The sequence below is a fragment of the Chelon labrosus genome (genome assembly GCF_963514085.1).
Source record: "Chelon labrosus genome assembly, chromosome: 8".
NCBI lineage: Eukaryota > Metazoa > Chordata > Actinopteri > Mugiliformes > Mugilidae > Chelon > Chelon labrosus.
Window position 1 is genome coordinate 18,935,854 of NC_140358.1, and position 24,950 is coordinate 18,960,803.

A 24,950-nucleotide genomic window follows, 5' to 3' on the forward strand; every position below is an offset into this window, starting at 1 on the left:
TATATATCTGCAAATACTCCAAATAATACAGGTATGGGTATGTTCGTGATCAAATTTTTGTTTTGGACACATATCAAGCTTGTTATTGTCTAATTAAGTTTTAAACAATGTCTTAAATCGGATGAACACATGAGAGAAGCAGAGTGGGGAAAGAGGGGATAGAGATGGGAAGTGGGGGTTGGCTGCTGGGCCGCTCTGACGTTCGGTCTCCCGGTGCATCAAGGACAGGAAAAGATAAACAACGCAGCGTTGGCATTTGGAGCCAGCAGTTCTCCCGTGATAGGATCATCACTTACTCACCTCTGTACGGTTGAAAGGAAAAGGCTTCACAATTGGTTGTTCATCAACCCCCTCCGCCAAACAGAGATTGGCCAGTCACAGCCTAGCAACCGTAACTAGGCACCGTGGGCCTGTCAAACTCCGGGTTCCTCCGCGTGATTAAGTGGTGTATGTGGGGGCACGAGGATTTTGTCTTCTTTCTTTTCTTTTTTTTTTCTTTTGTCTTCTTGTTTGTAACACACGAGCGCATACGCTCATTGGCCAAAACATTAGGTATGCCAGTAAAAACTAATGCATTCTTGTATTGGAGAAATCACAAAAGTGTTTCTGTTATTTAGCCTAGACTAGACTAGATCTACCGAGCTCTACGCTCAGCTAAAGAGCTGCACTGCTTCTTTTATTTCTCCTACTGCCAATTTCGTTGGATGTTGACACTCTTCCTGATCTGTATGATCAGTGTGATCTCATAAATTAAGCGATTAAGTTCACCTTTTACAGGGTTATCGCTTTCACACGAGCCATCTTAGCTACCTAATCACGTAGCTATCGTTAATTATCACACGCGATGTAATCTGCTGAGAACTGGCATAAAACAAGCTGAATGAATGAGCCCATCATTTCAAGAGAGTGAAATCACAAGATTTAATTTGTTTTTCTTGTCGCCGTCACTTATTTAGTTTGTTTCAGTGCATTGTTTAGAAGAAAAAGCACGCACTCATCGCCCCGATGATCCTAACACACACTCGCATGCACTCCCACGTCTATACGTGCAGGCTGTAGCTGCTGTCTGTGAACGTTATTGATGGCCTGGTGTCTGCAGTTAAGGTTATTGCATCGGTTCTCACTAGTTTACAGAAGCTGAGCCCGAGAAGTTCTCCGTTCGGACGGCCGCCATCAATCACAGGCATCTGCTCCCTGCCTCCGCGCTGGCTGCCCTGCCCTGCCTGCGCACCCAAACGACGGGGAACACACATGCGCCCCGCACTCGCAACCCCCTCTGCTCGTTTTTGCCCTTTAAGCGCGCTCCTGCGCTCATCTCATGCGTCGCGCACTTTACACAGATTGTTTCGCGATAATGTCACCGACAGTGTCCTGAGGGGGACGTCTCATATAAGCTGAATGTTGATCCAGGCTCCTCGGAGGATATTTAATGCGACAGAACAGCCGCCACACAAATGTTGCGGAGCGTTTTCCAACAGAGGGGCAGAAAGTGACCCGTCCTCTTGGGGCTGAACTCTGAATGACTCTTCAAAATCTGCATGTATAATTAAAAAGCTACTCACAGCCAGAACTTTTCCATTTGAGAGTCCACTGGTGTGTGTGTGTGTGTGTGCGTTTGTTGTATGGTGTGTTGTGTCTGCACCAATGTGTGTGTGTGTGTGTGTGTGTGTGTGTTTAGCCGCCCTTCCTCTTGTTTTTCCTTGCCCGAGGCTTGGCCGCGGGGCTCGCCTTGCGCTTGGGGTCACTATTAATAACAAATGCCACCTTCTGCCATGACCTACAGCATCATTGCACACACACATAACACACAAACAAATGAGTGCACACCCTAAAGTATGAGTCAAAAGGTTCACGGAGAGGGAGAGGAGCGAAAAATGTGACGAGTTCATCCTCGGGGGCCGAGCAGAGAGAATGAAACAATCTTCTCATGCAGTAAGGCTATTAATTGGATGCCACATGGCTTTAAATTAATGCTGCCCACTTGGCCTTATTTTACGCGACGGTTATGCGATGACACTCACACATGCAACCACATTTGCTGTACATTACATTCAAGCTCTTTACTCAGCCGAACTAGACATTTGCCACCAGCTAAGCTTTTGTCTCAGCTCGTGCTACATTTAAATGTCGGTAAAAGTGGAGCCCGGTGTGTTGCGTTCATTTATAAATAAACCAGCTCTGGCGCAACACTACACACCTCTCGAACTGGCCCGACCCTCTGTGCTTGGCTGACCCGTGACGCCCGCAGTTGGAGAACGCGGCGGACAGGAGAGAGATGAAGAGCAGGCGTGGGAGAGGGGGCTAGTGCTCAGTTCAGCACTGATAACCTGCATTATTTGATGATGTTGTTAGACCTTGATGGAGTTCCAGGGAAGCAGAATAAATTATTTAAATACTGGATCAAAGATCAAACCAGGACACGCAGGAGAATTATGTTGTAAAGGAGGAAAGAGCAGGGGCAGTAGCAGTATAGTACACAGCATTACATTTACAAACTCATATTTGATAGGACGTATATCTTATGCTTTCCACTAAAATATTATTTATCTACATCTATTAAGCCTTTTGACTTAATTTTCTTCATCATTCAGGCTGTTTTACTACTTCAAGTTGACATTTTTAATATTAGCGACCCTCTTATAGTGAAGGATGTTCAGTCTATCTGCTCCAATTTCCTGTGAACCTACTTTCTGTCTGTTCTGCGCAAGGTCAAGTGCTTCACACTGTACTGTCTGTCTCTGCTATACTGCTGAGACACTGTCATAACCCTCGCCTCATTCTCCCTCACACACAGACACATCCCTTCTGTCTGCGTGGCACGCACTTCACTTTCCGCCTCTCCTCGCTTGTCTTTCAGATTGTCGAACAAGGAAAGAATGCGAAGAGCTACCACTACATCCTGGCTAACCTGGTAAGAAATTATTATGTTGCCTCATTTAAAAAATATATGGATGTTTAGTTTCCACATGCCCCACATTGTCGTAATATTGCAGAAAAGGGAAGGACACAAATGCAGCACACACATGAGGAGAGAACAGGCAGGCTGCAATAATTAAAAGTCAGTTTAATGAAACTTGTAAATCAGGAACAAAACGTGCTGCAGTCACAAGACGGGTTAAATCCGATCAGAGATCCACGAACCAAAAAGAAGCAAAAACACAAATAATCAGGGAACACAAGGAGATCCGGGAAGAACGCGTGAGGAGAAAGCGCTGAGCGCCATGGGAATAAACAGACGGACTGAACAAGGAACGTGAGAGACACAAAACTATAAATAAAGAAAGAACTGATGTGGTGACAAGACACGAGGAAAACCAATGAGGGAGGAGCAAACGATCACACAGGTGGGAAAACAGAAATCAAGCAAAGCTAACAGAAAGAAACAGGCACAAAGAGTGTAATAAAATAAAAATAAAAGCGAAATACATGAATGAACAGAAAAAGTCAGAGTAGGATTCAATGGGAAAAGAAAAAAGAATTAAAATATAATTAATCTGATTACAGGTGAGTATCTGATCGCTACAGACCCTAGTAATGTGAGACACCACCCACAGATGTTTTCTAATAAAACCTAAACTCCCCACTAGTCATTTAGAACCGAAGAAACTACTTGGATGAGTGGTGAAATGTCTCTATATACACCGATCAGCCACAACATTAAAACCACTGACAGGAGAAGTAAATAACATTGACCATCTTGTGACAATACAATGTTCTGCTGTGAAACTTTTGGACCTGGCATGTACCACTCATCTAGACCAGACCAGGCACCACCACCCCAAATCAGGATGCAGCCTGACACAGGCACACACACACACAAAAATGGTTTAGGAACAACTCAAGAAACATGAAAAACAGCACAAGCACAATTCACTAGATCCCAAACTGATCAAGTATCTCAACCCATAGGACCCAAAGCCCCCCCCACCCCCACTAACAGCTTTCTGTTGCCAGACACCACAGGACACCCTCAGAAGGCCCATGTCCATTATCTGATGAGTCACAACTGTTTTGGAGGCGCAAGGGAGACCTACACAATATTAGGAAGGTGGTCATAATGTTATGCTTGATTGGTGTATATTGTGAGCTGGATGACTCAGAACTGAAAAAGTAAGATTCCTTATTCTGACACATACTTCTGTGTGTACTCGCATACCTTGCTTGAATTCCTATTGCAATTAAATGCAATTTCTTTTTTTAAACCTTCCATTTCTCGCCTCAGCTCGATCACAGGCTCTTTCACTGTCACAGCTGTAGAAATACCAGCCGAAGGAAACCTGTGACAGTCAAGAGACAGGAATCCGTGCACACTACACAATGACAGAAAAAAAGGTCAGGAAGCCAATGTATACGAGCTTATATCCATTAGCTCTCATTGTCTGCTGACATTTTCTCGGCGCGAACGCTGCGCAGGACCACTACGGCGGCCGCTAAATACAGCCAAATGAAGAGGAAACTGACATCAGCAGAAGCCGCGGTAATAACAGCATTAATATGCAGCTGCTGGCCTGAACAATTTCTCACTGCCCGAGCTTTTTTAGATTGGCTCAATCTCTCTCGTCTGGCCAGATTTAATTTTAAACGATAAGGCCTGGACGGTAATAACAGCTGATACCACAGTCAATTCATAACGTGCCCATTAAAGGGTTGGGTTGTGCGAAAAATAAAAAAATAAAGGCCTTTTTTCTATGTCCTTGAATCTTTATGGAATAGTTGCTAATTTACTGCCTGTCCGTGGATCTGAACAGAGCTTTAAACTTTAATGTGGTTACAATATCTGTTGGAAATGCCCCACTTCCGTGTTCGCTGTTAGCAAGGGCTAGTTTCTATAGTAACCTCTTCAGCTCACTGCACTGCATTAGCTCATTCACCAAGCAGAAAAAGACACAACTCTTGTCTGTTCAGCTGAGAAATATGGACACCTGGCAACACACGCGAGTACACGAGGGAGACGGTGGTTCGGAAGTGATAGGAGGGAGGGGGGGCACGCCGAATTTCCTCTCCCTTCGCTTGCGTCTGTCCCCTGAAGCTTGAACGAGAATAAAAAAAGCATGGCAGAATTTTAGGGAGCTTCATGCTAGTTAACAGGGAGCCCTTTGCATTTGTCTTCCTTTGTTTTTGACTGTGTGGATATGGAGATCAGAGGAGGATCAGAGTTTGAGACCAACATGTGGCAAGGGGAGGGCCTTCAGATGGCACGAGTAGCATCAGAGCAGAGGAGAAGGGAAAAAAAAAGGATGGACCGCCGTGTGCTGTCAGACAGATGCCTGGCGAGCAGGAGACAATGCGGAGAGGCACCTCTTCTCCTCATCAGTCAAAACTTTGCTTTTAAACCTCAGACAAATCACAGACAAATCTCCTCTCCTGCTCCGTCTCTACTCCCACCCATTCCCACTTGTCTGCCTCTTCTTCTCCCCACGCTGACAGGCAGCCCGCTGAGAGACTGCGGCTGCCTCCTCTCCTCTCCGTCTTCCTCCCTCTCTCTCTCTCCCGAAAAACCAGCCTTTTTTCCGCATAATAGTCAGGGGAAAAAATACAAGTAGGAGATACCATTACAGCAAAATAGGTTCTTTCGCCATTCTGCTCTGCCTGAGGCATGCCTCGCATTGTTCACAGTAGCTTATAAGGTTTTGATCCTGCCATTGTTAACAGTAGCCTGTGAGGACTCAGTCTATCACAGATTAGCTCCGGACTGCTCCCGCCATGAAATGAGGTTTTCTATTCTCTTTCTCACTAGTCTTGTCCCTCGGGAAAGGCAGGAATGAAGTCTCCACAATGAACTGGCCCCTCTGAAGGCGAAAGAAGGATTTTTAAAACTTTCATTGTGCACTTTTAATAGTTGAGTTAAAAACAGTGAGTACAATCCGGTGGATTTAACGAAACTACCCTCTAATGCTAGCAGCTGCCAGACGTTACAAACAGTTTTTCGGCTCTTGGCCATTTCAAATGACAAAATTCCACGACACAACTTTCAAAGTCATCAGCTCACTTTACACAATGCCTGTCTTATAACAGGGCAAATTGAAGCTGTCTGGGTTTGCGTGTTACACAAGGCTACACAAGTCTGCAAGATGCCACTAGTGTTTTGTGCGCTGATTGAAAAACCATGGAAGAACTATGTAGGGCACACAATGGTTAGGGAGACGCAGCCAGCAAGGACAGTTTGTTCTGCAGAGATAATTGGAGTTAAATGAATAATATCTCCCTCACCCCGTAACTTAGGCTCTCATTGGCTGTGTCCTCGCCGCTGTCATTTCCAGTCAAAACACATTTCACACTGCAAGGTTTGCACTTGCAGGCAGGTACTGCTAGATATCTCTTGACCCACTGCCTTTTTTTTTTTTTAATTCAGAGATAGTAACCTTCGCCAATTCACTTCTGGGTTCTGTATTATGGTTTCTTTTTCCCATTGTCTTCTGGGGGAATGAAATACATGATACCTGAATGCCTCTGAAAACCCCTCAAATAAAACAATTCTCAAAAAAATAAATCTGAAGAATTAATTGCTCCCAAGTTGGCTTTAAATTTTGAGAAGGAGCCAGAAGCCAAAACATTGGGAACCACTGTTCCAGTTATCCCTTAGGCTTGTTTTGTTACCGGCAAAGGTCCAGAAGCCCTGGCTGGAAACTCTGCACCAGATGAAAAGACATAAAGGTCCATCTTCAGTATCTCTAAAACAACATGCAGGACCGTGGCTCCAGTTAGAAATGATGGTCACATAATACAATATGTGTTCCCTTTTATTATTTTTAAGGTAAGTGTGGTTTAATGTTTGCTACCTCAGGGTTTCCTGGATATCGACCTGACAGACCTGAGGAAAGGAGGGGCGAACATCACCGGCTTCCAGCTCGTCAACAACTCGGAGCCGAGCGTGAGCCGCGTCGTCCAGCAGTGGATGGAATTTGACAACAAGGACTCCAAAATGCCCAAGACCGGACTCAAAGTACTACGCCTTCACTTTCTGATCAGTTTACCTTTCCTCTGTTTGGTGTCCTCCAATATATATTCACAGGAATGAAGGAGCTGTGAAGTAGCATATGGAAAGACTTTCAGCAGCATATTGGGAAAAGTAATGAAATGGATTGGAATTAAATATGGTGGACAGATCCTATCTGAGTTTGGCTCTTCAGGTATAGGTTAAATGGTTATTGATTTACACAGTACTATCCAACCAATTTCACATATCTATGTCTTCGCAAGGTCAAAATCTTAAAATAGAATGAATGAACTTTAAGACTTGTGAAATTCCTAGAAATACCATGAGTGTAAATCCCTCCATTGCTGCCTTGGCACTTCAGTTTGTATTCATGTTGCGTCTGCTTGAATGATCTGCTCTTTCTCATTGCAGTACACGGGCGCCCTCACATATGACGGAGTGAAAGTCATGTCCACGGCCTTCCAGAACCTAAGGAGACAGAGGATAGACATTTCTCGCAGGGGCAACGCCGGAGAGTGTCTTGCCAACCCACCAGCCCCTTGGGGACAGGGCATAGACATCCAGAGAGCACTGCAGCAGGTCTGCACGCACGGACACCAAGGCTGCAATGCACGCGCTCACATGTCCATGCATAGACGCCCCCGTACACGCCGACACAAATTCTTTGACTGGCACGTTCGCTAACAGCTTCTGAGTTGGGGCTGGCTGAACAAATTAGGTCTCATTCTGTCGCGTAAAGTTCACATTAAGTCGCAGGAGAGCTCTCCAGTATCAAATGTGACATCATGGCTAGTAAACACAACCTGCGGGCAATAACATTCAGCCGTGATCATCATGGAATATGACATCAGCAATTGAGTTTAGAAATGTATTATTTGGCAATGGAAATTGAAATGCAGGGCTGGCTGTGAGACTTCTTGATCTCACCGCCACACGCTGACACACTCATTCACGTGTATTCAGGAACAAGGTCAATTTTTTTTTTTTTTTCTGTATTCTATTTTTACAAAGACAGTTGCCAATTAAAAGTCAAATTAAAAGTTGAGTATGTTATTTAGTCACTCAGGAACACCATTAATACAAAGTATAGAGGCAGAATAAATGCTCTGTGTCTGTTAGGGCACATGTTTAATTGCATGCGAGTGTGTGTCTGTGTGTGCAGCCCGAGGCTCCGTCTGCAGAGTGGCTGTGCAGAGGCCTTCTCAGAGTCAATCTCGCCATCTGCCCGCGGATAGACTGGAGATTGAAGTCGTGTCCGCTCAATTAATTCCATCACACGGCCAAGGCAAACATAATGCTCTGTACACATACACGCACACCGTCTGTCATTCACCTCCGTGGGGACCCGTGAACTGTGGACTTTCACAAATGAATACTGCGCAAACACATGCAAGCTATGCTTAACATGCACTGCATGTAAGCGCGATATGCAAATGCTTGCCGCTAGCTCGTGACATGAAGAAGAAGGCCTGTTTGAATATCACGCTTCACGGCAGCCATTATTTACCCATCTGCCAGGCGAGTCGCAGCCTCTGGATTACTTATTCAATATCTGTGACTCCATTACAGGTCCGCATAGATGGATTGACTGGTCACATTCAGTTCAACGAGAAAGGCCGCAGAACCAACTACACTGTTAGCGTCATGGAACTGGCCCCCTCTGGACCCAAGAAGGTAAGCCTCGTTGAAGCCTTATTGAAGATATTCATTCAATAATAAGTATTAAACCCGATTTAATACCTATTGTTTGAAAAAAAAAAAACACTGCTGTTCCATTCTTAACCGTAAACAGTATTCAGTTATTTCCAAGAAAAGTCTGGGTCCAGCTTGTAAGAAATTACACTCATGAATGTACTGAAGCGCCAGTTCAGGAGCAAAGAAGTGCCTCACTGAGTGAAGATTAAGACGCATTTAACAAGCGTCTGCTTTTATTCAAGCATATACTCTGAGCCAATCAGAGAAAATAATTTTAGCCCACTTCTCTCCCGGTGTTCGGCCTTTGCAAGACATTATGCCGGCTCCAGACAGGAGGCGGTTGTAGTGTAGCGTACATTGAAGTGTATTAATAACCTTATGAATTTAGAATCTCAAGCTTTCTCTGTCTTCCTGGGACAACCTAAATGTACGGCTGCAGCAGCTGCGGACTGCAGGAAACAAGGGAATTGAAAGAGGCAGGAAAATCAACAGCGCTGCTAAGCATGGGATTTTGCATGGGTGTTTTCTTGCCAGATTTGATTGCGGCACACGGAAAATAGTCCGGGCGCCGAAGCTGTTGCTATAGGTCGCGAGCCGTCCGCAGAGATTCTGTGCCGGGGCTGTTTAAACAGCTGTTTAACAAACTCATAGTTTTATTATTTGCATTGATTTGCAAGTAGGTGTGAAGTAATAGCAAGAAAAAAAAGTTCAACAAATTATACTGGAAAAGCCACGGTGAGGAGAATTCTGAACTTCACCTTCACTTGACCTGTGCAGACGGTGAAGATGCATGGAAAGTGATTGCAAGCAAATCAGTGACAAAGCTTTATTTGTATTGTTTTTGCATCCTTGGTAAATGGTGGAAAAAAACTGCACCGACTTGAGCTATACATTTAGGCAATATATGATTCATCAGTTTGTTATTCTAGTCATTGAAAGCAGGATCTACTCAGATGACTTAACAGATCTCTGGACAAATCTTAATAGTATTTTTAATCCACGTGAGATAAGATACATTGATGAACTTTTCCCACTAAAATAGATGGTCATAAAATTTAAATACGGGCCCTTGTGACACGTCCTCAGGTCGGCTACTGGAATGAAGACGAGAAGTACGTGACCACAGCCAGCTTCGTGAGAGGCAGCAACGATACCTACGGACTGCAGAACAGAACGTACATCGTCACCACCATCTTGGTAAGTCTGAGTAAAAATCAAAAGCGAGGTCTGAGGGATTTGGGGTAAGGAGGGGCGGGCAGAGCTGCAAGAGACTGAGGCAGAGAAAGTCGTCACAGTAACACTTTTCATTTTCTTTTATGATAGAGTTCCTTAAAGTTCACTCTCCTGAAAGAATTCAGCAGACATCTGTGATTGTATCTCTCTCTCCCTCCCCCAACTACTCTCTAGTAACTGACTGTCTGCCCGACTGGAGCCCGTTCAGAATCAAAATCAGGAGAATCTCATTTTGCTAAGTAGAAAAGAAGTGCAGGACTGACAAAGATACATATATAGTCGACATAACAGGTAATGCACCAAACCCCCCTTCATGACTGAGCTGATGTGCAGTTTATGTAGAAACAGAAACAGGTGGTGATTCAACTGGATGATCATTTTGGAGGATGCAGTTTGTGTTGCTCTTAAACCGGATTCAATCAGGCACAAAAGTGTTTCTGTCATTCAGCGTAACCCATTGACCACGGAGGGGTTGCCAAATAATTGAAACGGTACAACACAATATAATTCAACAACACTACAAACCACAGCCTCCACAATTAAAACACAGCTTAGTCGACACTTCTCTCAGTTATTTGAAACAAATGCCGACCAGCACAACTCTCATGAAGCTAAGCTTTAGCGCCACACTTTTATATAAGCACTAGTTTTCACTGGTGTACCTAATGAATGGGCGGGTGGGTGTAGAGTTAATGGCTAGATAGAGGAGTATATTTCGCATTGACCGTGTGTTTTAAGACCACTTAGGGTCATGTCAAGATACATAAAAGAACTGGCAGTAATACATTTCTCATTACTAGAAGTAGCAGCCTTAGAGCGCTGGACTCTTACAGAGTACATGACAAGGACTAAGAAGATACTTATTGATGAGGCCGTGAGAGTCAGCGTGCCCTCCAATCTCTCTTTCCTATTTGCCCCAGTTGTCACCGTCACATGTGAGTTGGCCAGGTCGCATTAAATGTCCCGGCTCATATAACTGAGATAGAGGTGTTGAGGACCGTAGGTTAGGTTTGAGAGGATGGCGGCACAGATTGAATCTGACCAACTCTCACAGCCGTGAGGTTATCATGACATTTTTCTCAAAAGGAAAGTAACACGGCTGACAATGCCTGGCTGAAATGAAGTGGCGGGTAATAAAGATAGTAAGTATAGTATATCCCTGCAGGTGCAGCATGTTCTCAGTGTGTGTAGCTTGTTGGAAATGTAATATCACAGGAAACCCCAACGTGTCTACGGACCGCTTCTTTTTGTACTTATGTTATCTTTCAAATGGAAATATATTTTTTCTCTTTACATCTCCTATGTATATCCTACGTATAGATTCAGTGTATAAAAAACACATACACACACACACCAGCTGATATTAGCTGTTATGCAGGGTCTAGCAGGGCGTGTGCTTCTGATCTCCACTTTGAGGATTAATGGATAAAGGAGTTCAACCGTGTGCGTCCCTTAAGAGGCGTTCAGGGCTCACTAGATAAAGGCGCCGAGAGAAAACATAGAATAATAGACAAAAGCATTTGCAGCCTTCAGTCTATATATGCAACCTTTGCAGAGAGGCAAACGTTCAGCTTTCTTGTTGGCATCTGAACACAACACAGTCACACAACTATATAACTATTGCTTACGTGTAACCAAACTGATAAAGCCTTACATTTACTAGAATACAATCCATTCAACTAGATAGCTCATGCTGTTTGATTATATCTGATTTATGTAACAAGGGTTTGGAAATACAATATGTGTGTCTGTGAAGGTTCTCAGTCGTCCAGGTCATGGAGTATCAAAAACACAAAGCTGAAACAAACTCAACTGGACTTGGAGCTTTTTCGGTTCAGACTGGTGGGTAATTGGGGTTTAAAAGTAGTTTCCTCCGACAAAAGGTAAGTATCTGGTCATTAACAGACCCGAGTCATGCGAGTTTCTGATGGTCAACACCCACAGATGTTCCTATTTTAAACCCAGTTCCTGTCCAGTCTGTTAGAACTGAAGCAGTCTACATTACGAAAAGTATTTAAGAAATCCTACAAGTCCAGTGTCCTCTCTTTTTTGCGGTATATAGTGTATATGGCATGCTGTATACCAGGTCTTTGTATTAGGCCAACAAACATCAGCAACTATTCCAAAGCAGTACTTGAAATAGAGTGCATCAACTAATTTGACAAAAGATTCAATTACTACCAGATAACAAATAGATCCATATGCTGTGCCAGCTGCAACAACTGAACGCAGATTAAAAGAACTAGTTAGCAAACAAGCAGAGAAGTCACAATAGCTTGCTGAAATGGAAAAGTTGATGAAATATTTGGCTTTTAACAGATATTTAACGGATAAAAGATTGAAAGAGCAAACGCATTGTTCATGATAGATAACTAAAAGTCTTCTGCTTCTCCCAAGTGTCCATACAGTAGTACATTTTCAAACTCTGTATTTTAACACTATACACATTAATGTAATAAATAGTATTGTCATCCAGTTTGAAATCAACTAAGTACATTTAAAAGAAGACAGGACTTAAGGATGAAGTGGCAGTAGAATTACTCTAACAGGACTGTGGTGGTACATAAGTGCTAAGGTACATTATCGGGCATAATAAGCAAAACTCAACAGGAAGTCTTTTGTCTATCTAACTAAAAAGGCGTGTGGACGTTTTTATTTAAACCCTAAAGTTACATTCTCTCAAGTACAGACCCAAAATAACTCTCTGTGACATAATCTCCTATCAATGTCCCCTTTCCCTCTCAGAAGATTAATTGGTTTTCTGCCTTGAAACCTAAGTGAAGAGATAAGGTGTGAGCAGGAGTAGAGTTTTTACACCTTATAACTTTTGTGCTCACTAATTCCGTGCTTGAGGAAAGGGTGTTGTTTTGCCGGCAGGAAGATGTTACTCAGTTCTTCACGACAGTCTCTGTGGTCCAAGTCCATGCACACAGGCTGTGCTTAGTAATCTGGAGGCACGAAGCTGAACTGGTTTAATGGAGCACCATTGTGGATTTGAAGTATTCATTAAATTTATGTGATGTTTTTATGACACAGAGTGCAACTTTATTATATTGGCCCTGTGTTTAGTGCACCTTGCACCACGATCCCGTCCTAAACCTAACCACCAATGAGGGAAAAGTGTGACGCTAAAAAAAAATAAGAAGACAGTGAGTGAAAAAGAAACTGAAGTGTAAAAATGAAATGACAAATTAACAGCCCCACACAGGACTGAAACCCCAGCTTCCTGGGTGAAAGTCCAGCGTCTCCATGGACATGGAGCAGTTGATTACATGACTATGTCACAGACTGTTGTGAGAGTGTGTGGTGGTTTTGTTTAGCATGGTAGAAGCTTGTTATTAATCATATCATATATAAAGTGTGCCATTATTAATATTTTTTTTTTAATTTAAAAGAAATGGCAGAATACAAGAGAAAAACATGCAAAATCATGCAACACCTAAGAGGAATAAAATGAAACCCTAACCCTAACCCTGTTTTTAAGAGTTTTATAATGGTAAAATTAATCCCATCCAACCAATTCCCGAGCATTTTGAGTACTGATTTGTGTCTGTATCGTACTTAACATGAGTGACAGTTGATCTCAGTGGATCTATTGTCTTGGAAGACCTTCTGTATTTCATGTACTGTGTCCGTGCACATATTTGTGTGTGCGTGCGTGTTTGTCTTTGTCTGTGACTGCGGATGCAAGTGCGTACTCTGTGAATTTGCTGCACACCAGACCTTTCTCTCCACTGTCTCCCCGGGGTGCCATTTGTCTGCTACCAGTGGGCCTCGGGTTGTGTGTAACAGTGATTACCTTCACCTCAACCGTAAAGAGCAGGAGAATACAGATAACGGTAACTCACAGAGGAACCCCCCCGCCTCCATCTCAAGACCCTAATGAAACTCGGTGGCAGGATTTGTTCAGCTCAGCAAAGCCTGGCTCAAAACAGGCGGACGTAACAGCTTGTGGGAATTGAGGCCTTCTGAGGGCTGTTGGACAATTCAGGCAGAGCTGACTGAAATTCTCTATAAAATACTTCTTTTTTCTTTCTTTGTTTTAGTAAAGTAGGCCCCAGGTGTCATGTCGTCCAGAATTTCTCAGGCCTCTCAATCAGTGTTGAGATGTACAGATGTCGGTATAACAGGAACAAGAGCCTGCCCCTGGAGCAGAGGTCAGCAGGGCTTGAAAGAAAAGCGCTGTCAGCTTCGCCGTCTACACGGCTCACGCACAGATGCGCCTTCAATTCACATCTGAAACCTTGTCCGCTTTGATGATCCCGCCCAATTCCTCTGCTCCCTTGCAGCACACCGCATCGTTATCAGCGCTCCTTTCACTGCGCCAGTGTGGTCGTAATGATCACACTTTGCCACCTTTTGTGTTTGAATTACACACCATACCTTTGAGGAACAAAATCAAAATAATACCTTGTAATTTTATATAATTATCTTTTCTTCTCAACCTTTCACACCAACAATTATATTTGGGCCCACTCTCCAGAGCCCTAGTTCGGTACAAAGATGTGTGATGAATGGCACTGGAGAATAAAATCCATCCGTAACTTCCCGTCCTAAATTTTCTAACGGTATTATTAACTTAATATATGCTAACCCTTTATTATCAGCCATAATACTGTCTCTGTCTGAGTTAGCAGAACAAACTTTCTGTAAAGGTTTTTCTTGCTACTTGCAGCCAGAGTGGCCCTGTGCGGAGCAGCGATGTGCATCTGTGTGCATTTTGCTTTCACATCAGTGGAACGCTAAATTATTTCAGCAACTGTTCAGTGATTTCCTGTAAGCGATTACTAACCCCCTACCTCCAACAGGAGTCGCCGTATGTGATGCTGAAGAAGAACCACGAGCAGCTTGTGGGGAACGATAAGTACGAGGGCTACATCGTTGAGCTGGCTGCGGAGATAGCCAAGCACGTGGGCTACCAGTACAAGCTGAAGATCGTCTCGGACGGCAAGTACGGAGCCAGGGATCCCGACACCAAGATGTGGAATGGCATGGTTGGAGAACTGGTGTATGGGGTAAGCCAGCAGAGCTCTTTCCATCATTATCAGTGTTGAAAGCTGAAAAAATAGACACTGAAAGTCTGTTGGAACGGTGCTTAGTGAAAATAAACAAAATCCACAAAGGCAAAAGGCAATTAAGGATAATTACATTTGCTTATGTCTCAGTATTGAAAGCCTGAGTGTATGTGATTAGAATTCTTTGGCCAGTGGTGCTGTCAGATAGTTTAACCAGGAAACAAATAAGAACATTGACATTTGAATAATATAATTATATTGATTGTCTATATTGTTGTTTAACGTATAAAATCTTTGTCAGTGGTGTTTTTCTTATACTTGTGGTAGAACTTAAATTTCAGTTTATGAGACAGTGCAGCCTTGCTCACATGCCTGCCTGTGTTCTCAGAAAGCCGACGTGGCTGTGGCTCCGCTCACTATCACCCTGGTTCGCGAAGAAGTGATCGACTTCTCAAAGCCCTTCATGTCCCTGGGTATCTCCATCATGATCAAGAAACCCACCAAATCGAAGCCCGGCGTCTTTTCGTTCCTGGACCCGCTGGCTTACGAGATCTGGATGTGCATTGTGTTCGCCTACATCGGCGTCAGCGTCGTCCTCTTCCTCGTCAGCCGGTTCAGCCCGTACGAGTGGCACGCCGAGGACTACGAGGAGGGGGGCGAGCCGCAGACTCCCACCCAAACGTCGGCCACCAACGGGGTGCAGCAGGGCCAGACGCCGACGCAGCAGAACCCCAACCAGCAGAGCCCAGAGCAGACCAATGAGTTCGGCATCTTCAATTCCCTGTGGTTTTCGCTCGGCGCCTTCATGCAGCAGGGCTGTGATATATCACCACGGTAAGGAACTGAGTCCACAAATTTCTAAGCTGTCCGTCCGTTATCTCTCGAGGTTCTGCTTTTGTTTGTTGGTACACAAAGAGATACTCAGCACCACCTACATATTATATATTTCTGCCTTCAACAACACCAACGCTTCAACACGCTGTCATCCTTTCTGGTTTAACTCTTTGGGCTTTGTTTGTTGAGATTTAGTTTTTTGCTTCTTTTGCCAGTCAGCTGTCATAGAGAGCATTGATAAAAGTTTAATGATTGAGCAGCGGAGGGAGATTTATGGTGTGGTCACGTTGCAGACTGTTGTCATTCTCCTGCTTCTAGATAATTCTTGTGCTGCTATAAAAACTTGTTGTCAGCAGCTCCCTCCAACACTTTCAAAATTCCAAACCCAAATCCGTCCATCAGCCCGTTGGGTCTGTCAGTCTGCATCTCCCTTGTGATCAGGCAATCCACCGATCCATCCGTGGGTAAATATCAGACCCTTGGAAGTCTGCGGCGAAGGTTCCCGGCGTGAGTATTGAGTGGTACGTGCAGGCTCCCCCCAAGTGCTCTCACGAGCCGCGATACGAAACCGTTCTCGAAAGGTCACCAATTAAAAATCTCATTAAGTGTCTGAAATTAGAGACACCGAGGTCGACTTTCTGAGCTTTCCAGAGGGAGTAGCAGGAGGAGATGAGAAGATAATGTCAGTATTATTGCTAAAAGCTCTGGACCCACAGAGACAGGTTAGGTCACGCGTAGATGTAGCCTCTTGTCTTTTTAAACATTATGCTACGTATACATTATGTATGTACATGTGCAGTGTGGTGGTGCGTGTGAGGTTAATTTTAATCATGTTTGGGTGATAAACTCCTTGTCACCGTAATGAACACTTGTGTGCACTCAACCACAAGATTTTTAAAACTTGATATAAATAATTATGTGGCATCTGGGGAAGCGCAGTTATTTTCTTTGATGTTCTTTGACTTAGGAGAGAATACCAATCGCATTTCTGTGAAATAAATATAAAGCTGGAGCAGGAACAGTCATATCAATTTAGCACAAAGACTGGAGAGAGTTAACCTAGCTCTGTTCTAAGGTTTAATCAACCCCTGGGGCCTTTAACGCCCATCGAAGAGCATGTCTTTTCCTTAATGCTTGCAAAAATAACAGCTATTTTTGTCTTATTTTTTGCACAAATTGAAGAAACCAGCTAAACATAATTTAGCTAGGGTCACCTTCCCCTGGCTGTAACTCCATATTTCAGATATGAGCGTGAGTGGAGAGGATAAGGATTAAAGAAATGATAGCAACGTGCTCCATTCCGTTATTATCTTGGCTTCTATCTTGTGACATTTCCACGACGTGTTTTCCTTTTGCTCTTACCTTAAACAAATATCAGAAAGGGGGGAAAAAAAAGGCCACGCACCTACAGGCACGCATGCTACATATAGGTGCTCTGCAGTACATTATGTAGGTGCTGAATCCCTCCTCCCACGGTTTTTCACCTGACATTTGCTGTTTTCTGCCTGGAGACTCTGCTGTGCTTCAGGCGGGAGGATGCCTATTGTCCAAGTGTTCTTCTCTCACAGCCAGAAAATGCATCTGTAATAACTATTGATTTCCTTGTACGCCACACGGAGAGAGAGAAAATCACAATGCTGTCTCAAACTGTCTGTTCCCCGTGGCTCCTTTCTGGATTCACTTTTTTTTTGTTTTTTGTTTTTTTATGTGTGTGTGCGCGCGTGTGTGTTCATTTATGTAAATGTTACTGTATGTGCGCTCGACCACTCGTGGGCTCATCCATATTTGTACAGTGTTTGCATGTGTATCGCTTAGCGGGGAGAAGCGAGCTCAGCTGATGCAAGACCTTTCTCTGACTGTGACTGAAAGGACAAAACAGATCGTTCCCGTGCACGCGGCGCTTCTGTTGATGCCACCTCTGACTGCAAAATTAGCCAGCTGTGCTGCATATTTTGTCTTTATCCAAACTACTGGCCCGAAGTTGAGTTGCTACCAGTGAGGTTTGACACAGTGGCAGTGATATTATGCAGCGTTTCCTCTGCCTGGTGACAGCGATACTTTTTGCTTGAAGTATTTTGGGATTCTTAACCCACATTCAAGGTGCACACTTGAAGCGCACGAGGTACTTTTGTTCTCATTATAACAGGGTTTTGAGTAGAATTTCCTCAGTGTCATCAGTGAGGTTGGGTGCTTTAAGGGCTCTTATCCTCCAAGGACTTGAGTCAAATATCTTTTGTCTTACCGTGTCTTTTCAAGGTGACTCCCGCTGTTCATTTCCCGTGTCTTGGCGCAGGACTTTTTGGGACAGCATTAAAAATAAAAACACAACCTAAAAAACACACAGGTACACAGAGCAGCGGTATGCGGTGTAGCAGTCAGCGTGGTGTCTGCGCGGGGTCTGCTTGGTGTCTTGAAAACCAACACAGTGAATGTTTCACCCCGATGAATACTGCCCTGAAGGAAACATCCTCTCCTTGAAAATTTAGGTGACCTAGTTGCTCTAGTTAGCACAGTATTCACACACAAGCGTGCATGTTGATGTAGCTCCTGAAGCGTTACGTGTTCCTCTGCTGGATTTATGAGGACATGTAATGATGGTGCTTGTGTTTTGCCAGATGAAAGCAACAGCTCTCATAACCTTTAATATTCTGTTTCACAGAGTTTCGCACTGTGAACTATTACATTTCATTATTTTTTTTTTCTCCAAAAAGTCTGTCGTCTATTTTTGTGTGCTCCTTTGATTTTTCTTTTCTCAACTTCCATGAAATAATTATTGTTGCACCATCAGTTAGACCACATTCAGATGAGATGTTTTCATTGTAAGGTGCTGTTGCAAAGCCGAGTTGCTCTTTAGAACTGCACTTCAGATTGGCACCTCTGCCGGCTATGTTAATTGCAAAATTGGGAGAAAATCGGCAGCATAATGTGGATTATACAGGCTGTCTGCCGTTGAAAGCAGACAAAGTGAGTATGGTAGAAAAATGTGTTCACAGAATCAAAAGAATTAATAATTGTTCGTTGTTAGATGGTTAAGTTACCGTGGCTGTGTTTAGCCACGTTTTTAAATGTTAATCTGAACATCTCTCCTAGAATTATTACGTACCTTGAAGGAACTTAGACTAGATTACTAGTAGCTCACCAGATATTTGAGTATTGCAACAGAGACATTGGACACAAGTCAAAATAATCTTTGACATAAAGAATATCATAAATAAAAAGTAACAATATCAAATAGAATATATATTATTTTAGATAAGTATCTTAGGAGACTTGAAAAGACATTATGGAATAAATATTTCTATAATGGAATAAGATTAAAATAAAAACTTTATTATTATTAATGCAGAACTTTAGTCTCCTCCTTCTTGCAGTGAGAATTAGTACACAAACACAGTTGACATGTGATGTCTACCTTTACTCCACACTGTTTTTCTTTAAGTCTACGGCAAGTAAAAGCCACGCCAATGGTAATGTGTGTCTGTCCTCCCTGTCAGTCACTTTTGAGACTATAATTCTTCCTCTGGACGCAGAGTGTGCTTTTAATTCGGAGCATCAGGCACGTCTTTGGTCCCATTTCATTCTTTCCGGTCACCGGAGACGGTGAATTCACAGAACCATACCCTCCTCATCTCAGACAAATAATCACGGCTGGTTGACATAAAGCGCTTCTCTGCCGGCGCGACGGGGCAGGACCACATTTCAAACTGCTCTGCAAAATACGGGCAGATTTACCAGACAAGGCAAGAGCTTTAATGTAACGGATGTTCATTTATATCTAAGTCCTGCAAAATAAAAATGACAAATTAGAATTTTATCAGAATGAGCCCTGCATAAATTCTCTACCTTAACTTTCATGTTTCATGTAAATGTACTGTATGTATTATACCCAGAACATACATATATACATACATATTTAATGTAATCATTTCATTACTTAATCTTTTATATAATAATCTCACTGCTAATGGCCCTGTATCTTTCGCCGCCCATGTTTCATTTTGTCTGTAACATTACAATACAACAAAAAGACATTTTGTTTCTGAAGCTGCTGACATTTCTGAGCAGGTACTTGTAAACCACTTTTCTCTGCGCCTTTACCACCTCACTAATGGACGAAAGCAGAATGTTCTAGAGGCGCATTCAGCTCCGAGGTAGGCCGCTCGAAGCACTTCACTCCTCATGCTTCTCCATTTAATCAGAGACAAAAGGCCAAGGAACAACACTGATGATCCACTCTGTCCTGGATTAATCAGTTGGCGTGTTTAATTTCCCCGTCTCCCTGTATCCCTGCATGTGTGTGTATATATGAGTGTGTGTGTGAAGTCTGGTTCTATTAAAAGCAAGCACTTATTGCCATTTTCTTCGGCGGCTGCCTGACAGTATCTGATTGGACGAGCCTAGAGGTACCTCTGCGTCAAGGTTCACAGGCAACTCTGCGTGTGTGCGTGCACGTGCTCAGATAGCGCGTGCACGCACACACGGTTGCGCTCTCTCATCGACGCCATGCATTAATGCATTAATGTGTACTGTACGTCATTGTGTGTGTGTATTAGCCACGCCGCTCCCTCTGCTATTTATTCTCTGTGAGCCCTTGTTTACTGTGCTCTTTTTAAATGTCAGCACTGTCAGTCAGGCCCTCCCATAAGCCCCAGCCTGTGCTGTTGGGCCCTCCTTCTGTTTATCTCTGCAGACAGGTGGACTCTGAGAGTGACCCCCCCTCCTCCCCACACACACACACACACACACACACACACACACGAATACCACTCCATCCATACATTTGTACAACCATTTACTTTCACTCCAATCACATCTATTTGACCCACCTGTTCCCCCCATCTTCTCTGCTCTACATCCTTTAGAAAGCTCTTCCTCTTCTTGTGGTCACTTTCTCCTTCTCATCTTCTGGTTTCTTGTAAACTCCCCCACATAATTTCACATTAATAGCATTATATGCTTTTGTTTGATTCCATTAGTCTAACTTCTGCAGACAGAATCAGAAAAGATAATCATATCCGTACAGGTTTTAAGATATAATGGGATACCCTTTAGGTACTTGGATCTTGGGCTAAGATTTGTAATGAATAATGTGATATTTTTTATTCCGCTGTGAAGCAGCTGCAGGATGGTGGTGTAAATCTATAGTTGATTTGGTTTTTGATTTTTTTGGGTCATCACTTCTGATAGACGGTTTAGGCCTCAGCGGAAGCTACGGCGATAACTCAGACACCTATGCAGAGCCTGCGCAGACACCTACGCAGACCCTATGCAGAGGCTAGCGCCGTGGCTGACCTCCCTAGAAATGTAACAACGTGCTGCGGCACGAGTTGCCATTGTTGAAAGTGAAGCAGGAAGTAGAAACAAAAATGAACCCGACTGTCAAAAAAGACACAGAGCCGTCTAGCTTTTGGGTGGAGTTGTTGCAGAGCAAGCAAGAGTTACAAGCGCACAAGTATAAATGGCTCGCGCCGCCGTAGGTTACGTGCGTAGGTCCCTGCGTTTAGGTCCCGCAGTACCATGTACGTGCCTTAAAGCATCAAGGGGGGTATACACACTACATACAGCAGGTGCTAGTGTTGTTCTTGTCTTGGCCCCCGTTTTTCCTTGCCCCTAACTGAAAGACAACGCAAGTAAAAGGGTGTGGGTTCATGATGTTCCAGTGAATGTGTCAGGAGATGATTATGTCTGTATCTGCCAGATATCTCTGTGTGTGCGGCATAGTTGTGTGTGGGTGTGTGTGTGTGTGTGTGTGTGTGTGTGAGAACTACATGGCCCCGTGGAGTTGTCTCCGCTCCTCAGTGCCTTTGTTGCTCCCGTTACATGATTGCAGACTGAAATAAATCAGCTCTGTCACTCACACCCCACCTGCCACAGCAGCAATTTCTCAGCTTGGCGGTCAGAATCATTCGATAATGGATCGTGTATGTGGTGTATTATGGTAACCCGGGGAGGGTCAGCATTTCTCAAACAGAGTTTTTTTTTTTTTTTATGTGTGTGTGTGTGTGTCATATATTGGTGCTGTGTTTTCCTTTTTGCAGTGCTAAACAGGAGAGGGCAAAACACCGTTGCCTGCATGTACATACATTTAGTTTACCTGAGGAATTCTGCCAGAACTTGGACCTGAATAAAACAATAGCCCATTCATATCTCACCAGCTGTACCCGGCAGGCCTGTCAAGCTTAAGCATTTCTCCATTCTCAATCTCCATCTCTTTGAAAATACAGTACGAGTTAGGAAACCCAACCAGAATGTTAAGCAGGTTGATATTTGAACATTTTTCCTTATCATGGTTATAATACTACAGTGCACATTTTGTGCATGAACATATAAAACCACTGCAACTAAACTTATATCGCTGAATCACTGGGGGACCTGGGCTTGTTTCCTTGCAATAAGACGGTCCCATTGGAGGTTGAAAGTGTTGCATTCATCGCAGAAAATCCAACTTTGCAGAGATACGGTGTTGGAAATCTAAGTCCTTTTGTGGCTATTGGAGGACATCCAGCCTTCACTTTGATCCATAGCGCCTGAAGAGATATTATGTCTTTTCAGCCCACAATTATATTCCAAGCTAGAAATGGATAATTCACTGGGGACCTTCACAAATGGCTCACTTTCTTTGTATTTCTTGACTCATCTGCGGTTTGGTGGAAATAGTCAAATGATGCCAACAACAAAGCCAGTACATGAAAACAGTTATCATCCCCCCCACCCGATGTGATGGATTGAGTTCACTAAGTAAGTTGAAGAGGTCACAGGAAAGGTAAGCAAGTGCGGCTGCCAGTGGGATTTTATTCTCTGAAGGAAATGTTAGTGATCCTCCGTTGTGCTGAGGAAAGGTGTAGCACTTGGCATAGACCACGGAGATTTCATTACGTCACAAATAGCCTGTAATGTGATTTAGGGGTTTAGCAAATGCTTTTCTGCCTACTCACCGTTTACAGCTTGGTGTGGGTGGCGAACCCCTATTACACCTGGATCATGTTGAATCCTCCTGGGACCTGTAATCATTAGCGTCCATCCTTTAAGGCTGTTTGATGTAAAGGCATCTTTTAGTAAAGTCTGACGATAGAAGAAATGCCAACAGATCCAGAAAGACAGTGTGAGTCTTACGTTTTCACCCAACTCAAGAACCAAGCAAGCAACTATTTATGAGATTACAATTATATAACCGAGATAATAGGCTGTTATACAGTATGCCTCCAGAGTTGGTCTTCTGTTTCAGAGGTGTCTGGCAGCACCAGTGTGCCTTCTCAGCTTATAGATGCTCAGTAGGTCAGGAACATATTGTTCATACACAGAACGCTGGTGCATGAACCACAGAACAGGAACACACTCACTCTCATTCTCCATTTTTGGTGCAATTACTTCCTTGATTTCCTGAAATCCAAATTTCCTGCAAAACTGACAAATGACAGAACTGCAAAAGCACATTTGAGACAACTGCCCTGAACATGAACAGAACCAAAGTTAAATGCAACCTTGTAGCACTATTACACGTATTAGATTATTCGTCCTTGAATGGGAACGAAACATAACAAAATATAGGGGTGAAAGCAACCGTAAATGAATTCTGAAAAGTAATAAAAGGCAACAAAATAGCTGTTGGTGTACCAAATATTGAAAGTGCTATCTGAATAATGGACCAAAAAATATGGACTCATTACATGTTAGCTCTGTTATTATTTGTCCCATATTAAGCTTTTTTTTTTTTGTTTTGTTTTCTTCTTGATACCTGCTTTCGTGCACAGCAAATGGTTCTCTTCCTTTTTACCAAAATTTTAAATAGCATGCTGCACCTGGATGAGAAAATTCTCCTGAATCTGTGATGCACCGATAGAAACCGAGACCTCAGGGAGGAACCAGGTGAATTCTTGTGATCCAGGACAATCATTGATCTTGCACAGGGATCCACTGGGTGTCACACTGCGTCACTGTCGCTTTCATTGGCACAAACATCCAGAAATTAGTTTGTTTCACACGCCGCTAAGTTACATAATTGTGAAGTTAGTGAGTTGAATAAAGTAGCTTTGGAAATTTTGGTCGGAAGGGATGATTTATTCATAAGGAGAAGGTTCATTTTAGTTCAAGGCATAAGTTATGTTTAATTTATCTGACGAATGCACGGAGGCAACTTTTGATCAAACATGCATGCACATTCGGAATACAGTGAGCTTCTCACTCTCTCTCTCACACACACACACAGACACACACCCACACTCACACACACACTCCAGCTCTACCGGATCTCGCCGGGGTATCACACTTTGTACGGAGACAAAGACACCATCCCCTCAGAGGCGTACACACACATCAGCAACACATATGTTTCCAGCTGCAGAGAGGATTTCCGTTGTAATCAAGCTGTGGCAGTGTATGAATATCTTTCCTGCAACCAGCCCGAGGCCACATGGGAAATCTACCTGGACCAGCGTAAACACTGTCAGTAGTTTGAGTGGAAACATGTGACGGCTTACAGTCAGCCAGATAAAAATGGCCTAATGAGAGTTTTTTTTTTCCTCTAATGGCAATACTACCCTGCTATAGGGGTGGATGCCCTTATAGAGAGAACAAACAGGGAGAGGAGGAGGAGGGAGATGACTAAAGTCTCCCTCAGCTCAGCTGTACTGTTTGGAGTGCAGAGTATGCTACCATGGCAACCATAAAGAGACACTTTTTTCTTTTTTTTTTTCAGAGCAGTGCAGCTTTTTAACAAGTGTCTCTGATATGTGAAACTGAACCTGAATTCGTATGCATATCATCTGTTTGTCCCGTACCCGACGGATCCAGTGCATTTGAAGTCCATTTGTTATGCGCGCTGATGGTATTGATTTTCAGTTGTGATGTATCCGCGTTTGGATCCCTGTTTTCTTGCTGGAGTGACTAAGAGGCTTTGCGTATGTGTGTGGCGCGGAGCGAGCGCTCTCGCAGCTTGCCAGCACTGACTTATCTCAGGTTACATGAGGCAGAGACAGCTTCCACGATATTATTCAGCAAACACATGCCACCGATACAGCGATTATAGGTGCGTCTCAATTACACTGATTTCCCCCTGCACCCATACTGGCGATGGCTGCGAGCGGAATTGTTTTCTGTTCGCGCGAGACCACTCAAATGAGCCATATGTTGCCAAACAGCCACTTAACTTAGCTGCTTTTAATTAAAGATACGTGCATTAACAACTGTAAAGCAGAAATGTAATGTTTTTTTTTTGTTAAAAAATATAATAAAACAAA

At 43.5% G+C, this 24,950-nt stretch overlaps 1 protein-coding gene across 1 annotated transcript in view; it reads left to right on the forward strand.

Moving 5' to 3' along the window:
* The window catches only part of gria1a (glutamate receptor, ionotropic, AMPA 1a), a gene marked incomplete at its 5' end in the record, with an annotated part of 63,496 nt that overhangs the window by 20,964 nt on the left and 17,582 nt on the right, over positions 1-24,950 (forward strand). The window contains 7 exons of the mRNA XM_084550335.1: positions 2,858-2,911; positions 6,785-6,943; positions 7,349-7,516; positions 8,507-8,611; positions 9,719-9,829; positions 14,674-14,880; positions 15,269-15,714. Of these exons, the coding sequence (XP_084406461.1) occupies positions 2,858-2,911; positions 6,785-6,943; positions 7,349-7,516; positions 8,507-8,611; positions 9,719-9,829; positions 14,674-14,880; positions 15,269-15,714 (1,250 nt within the window). The remainder of the gene's footprint in view (positions 1-2,857; positions 2,912-6,784; positions 6,944-7,348; positions 7,517-8,506; positions 8,612-9,718; positions 9,830-14,673; positions 14,881-15,268; positions 15,715-24,950) is intronic.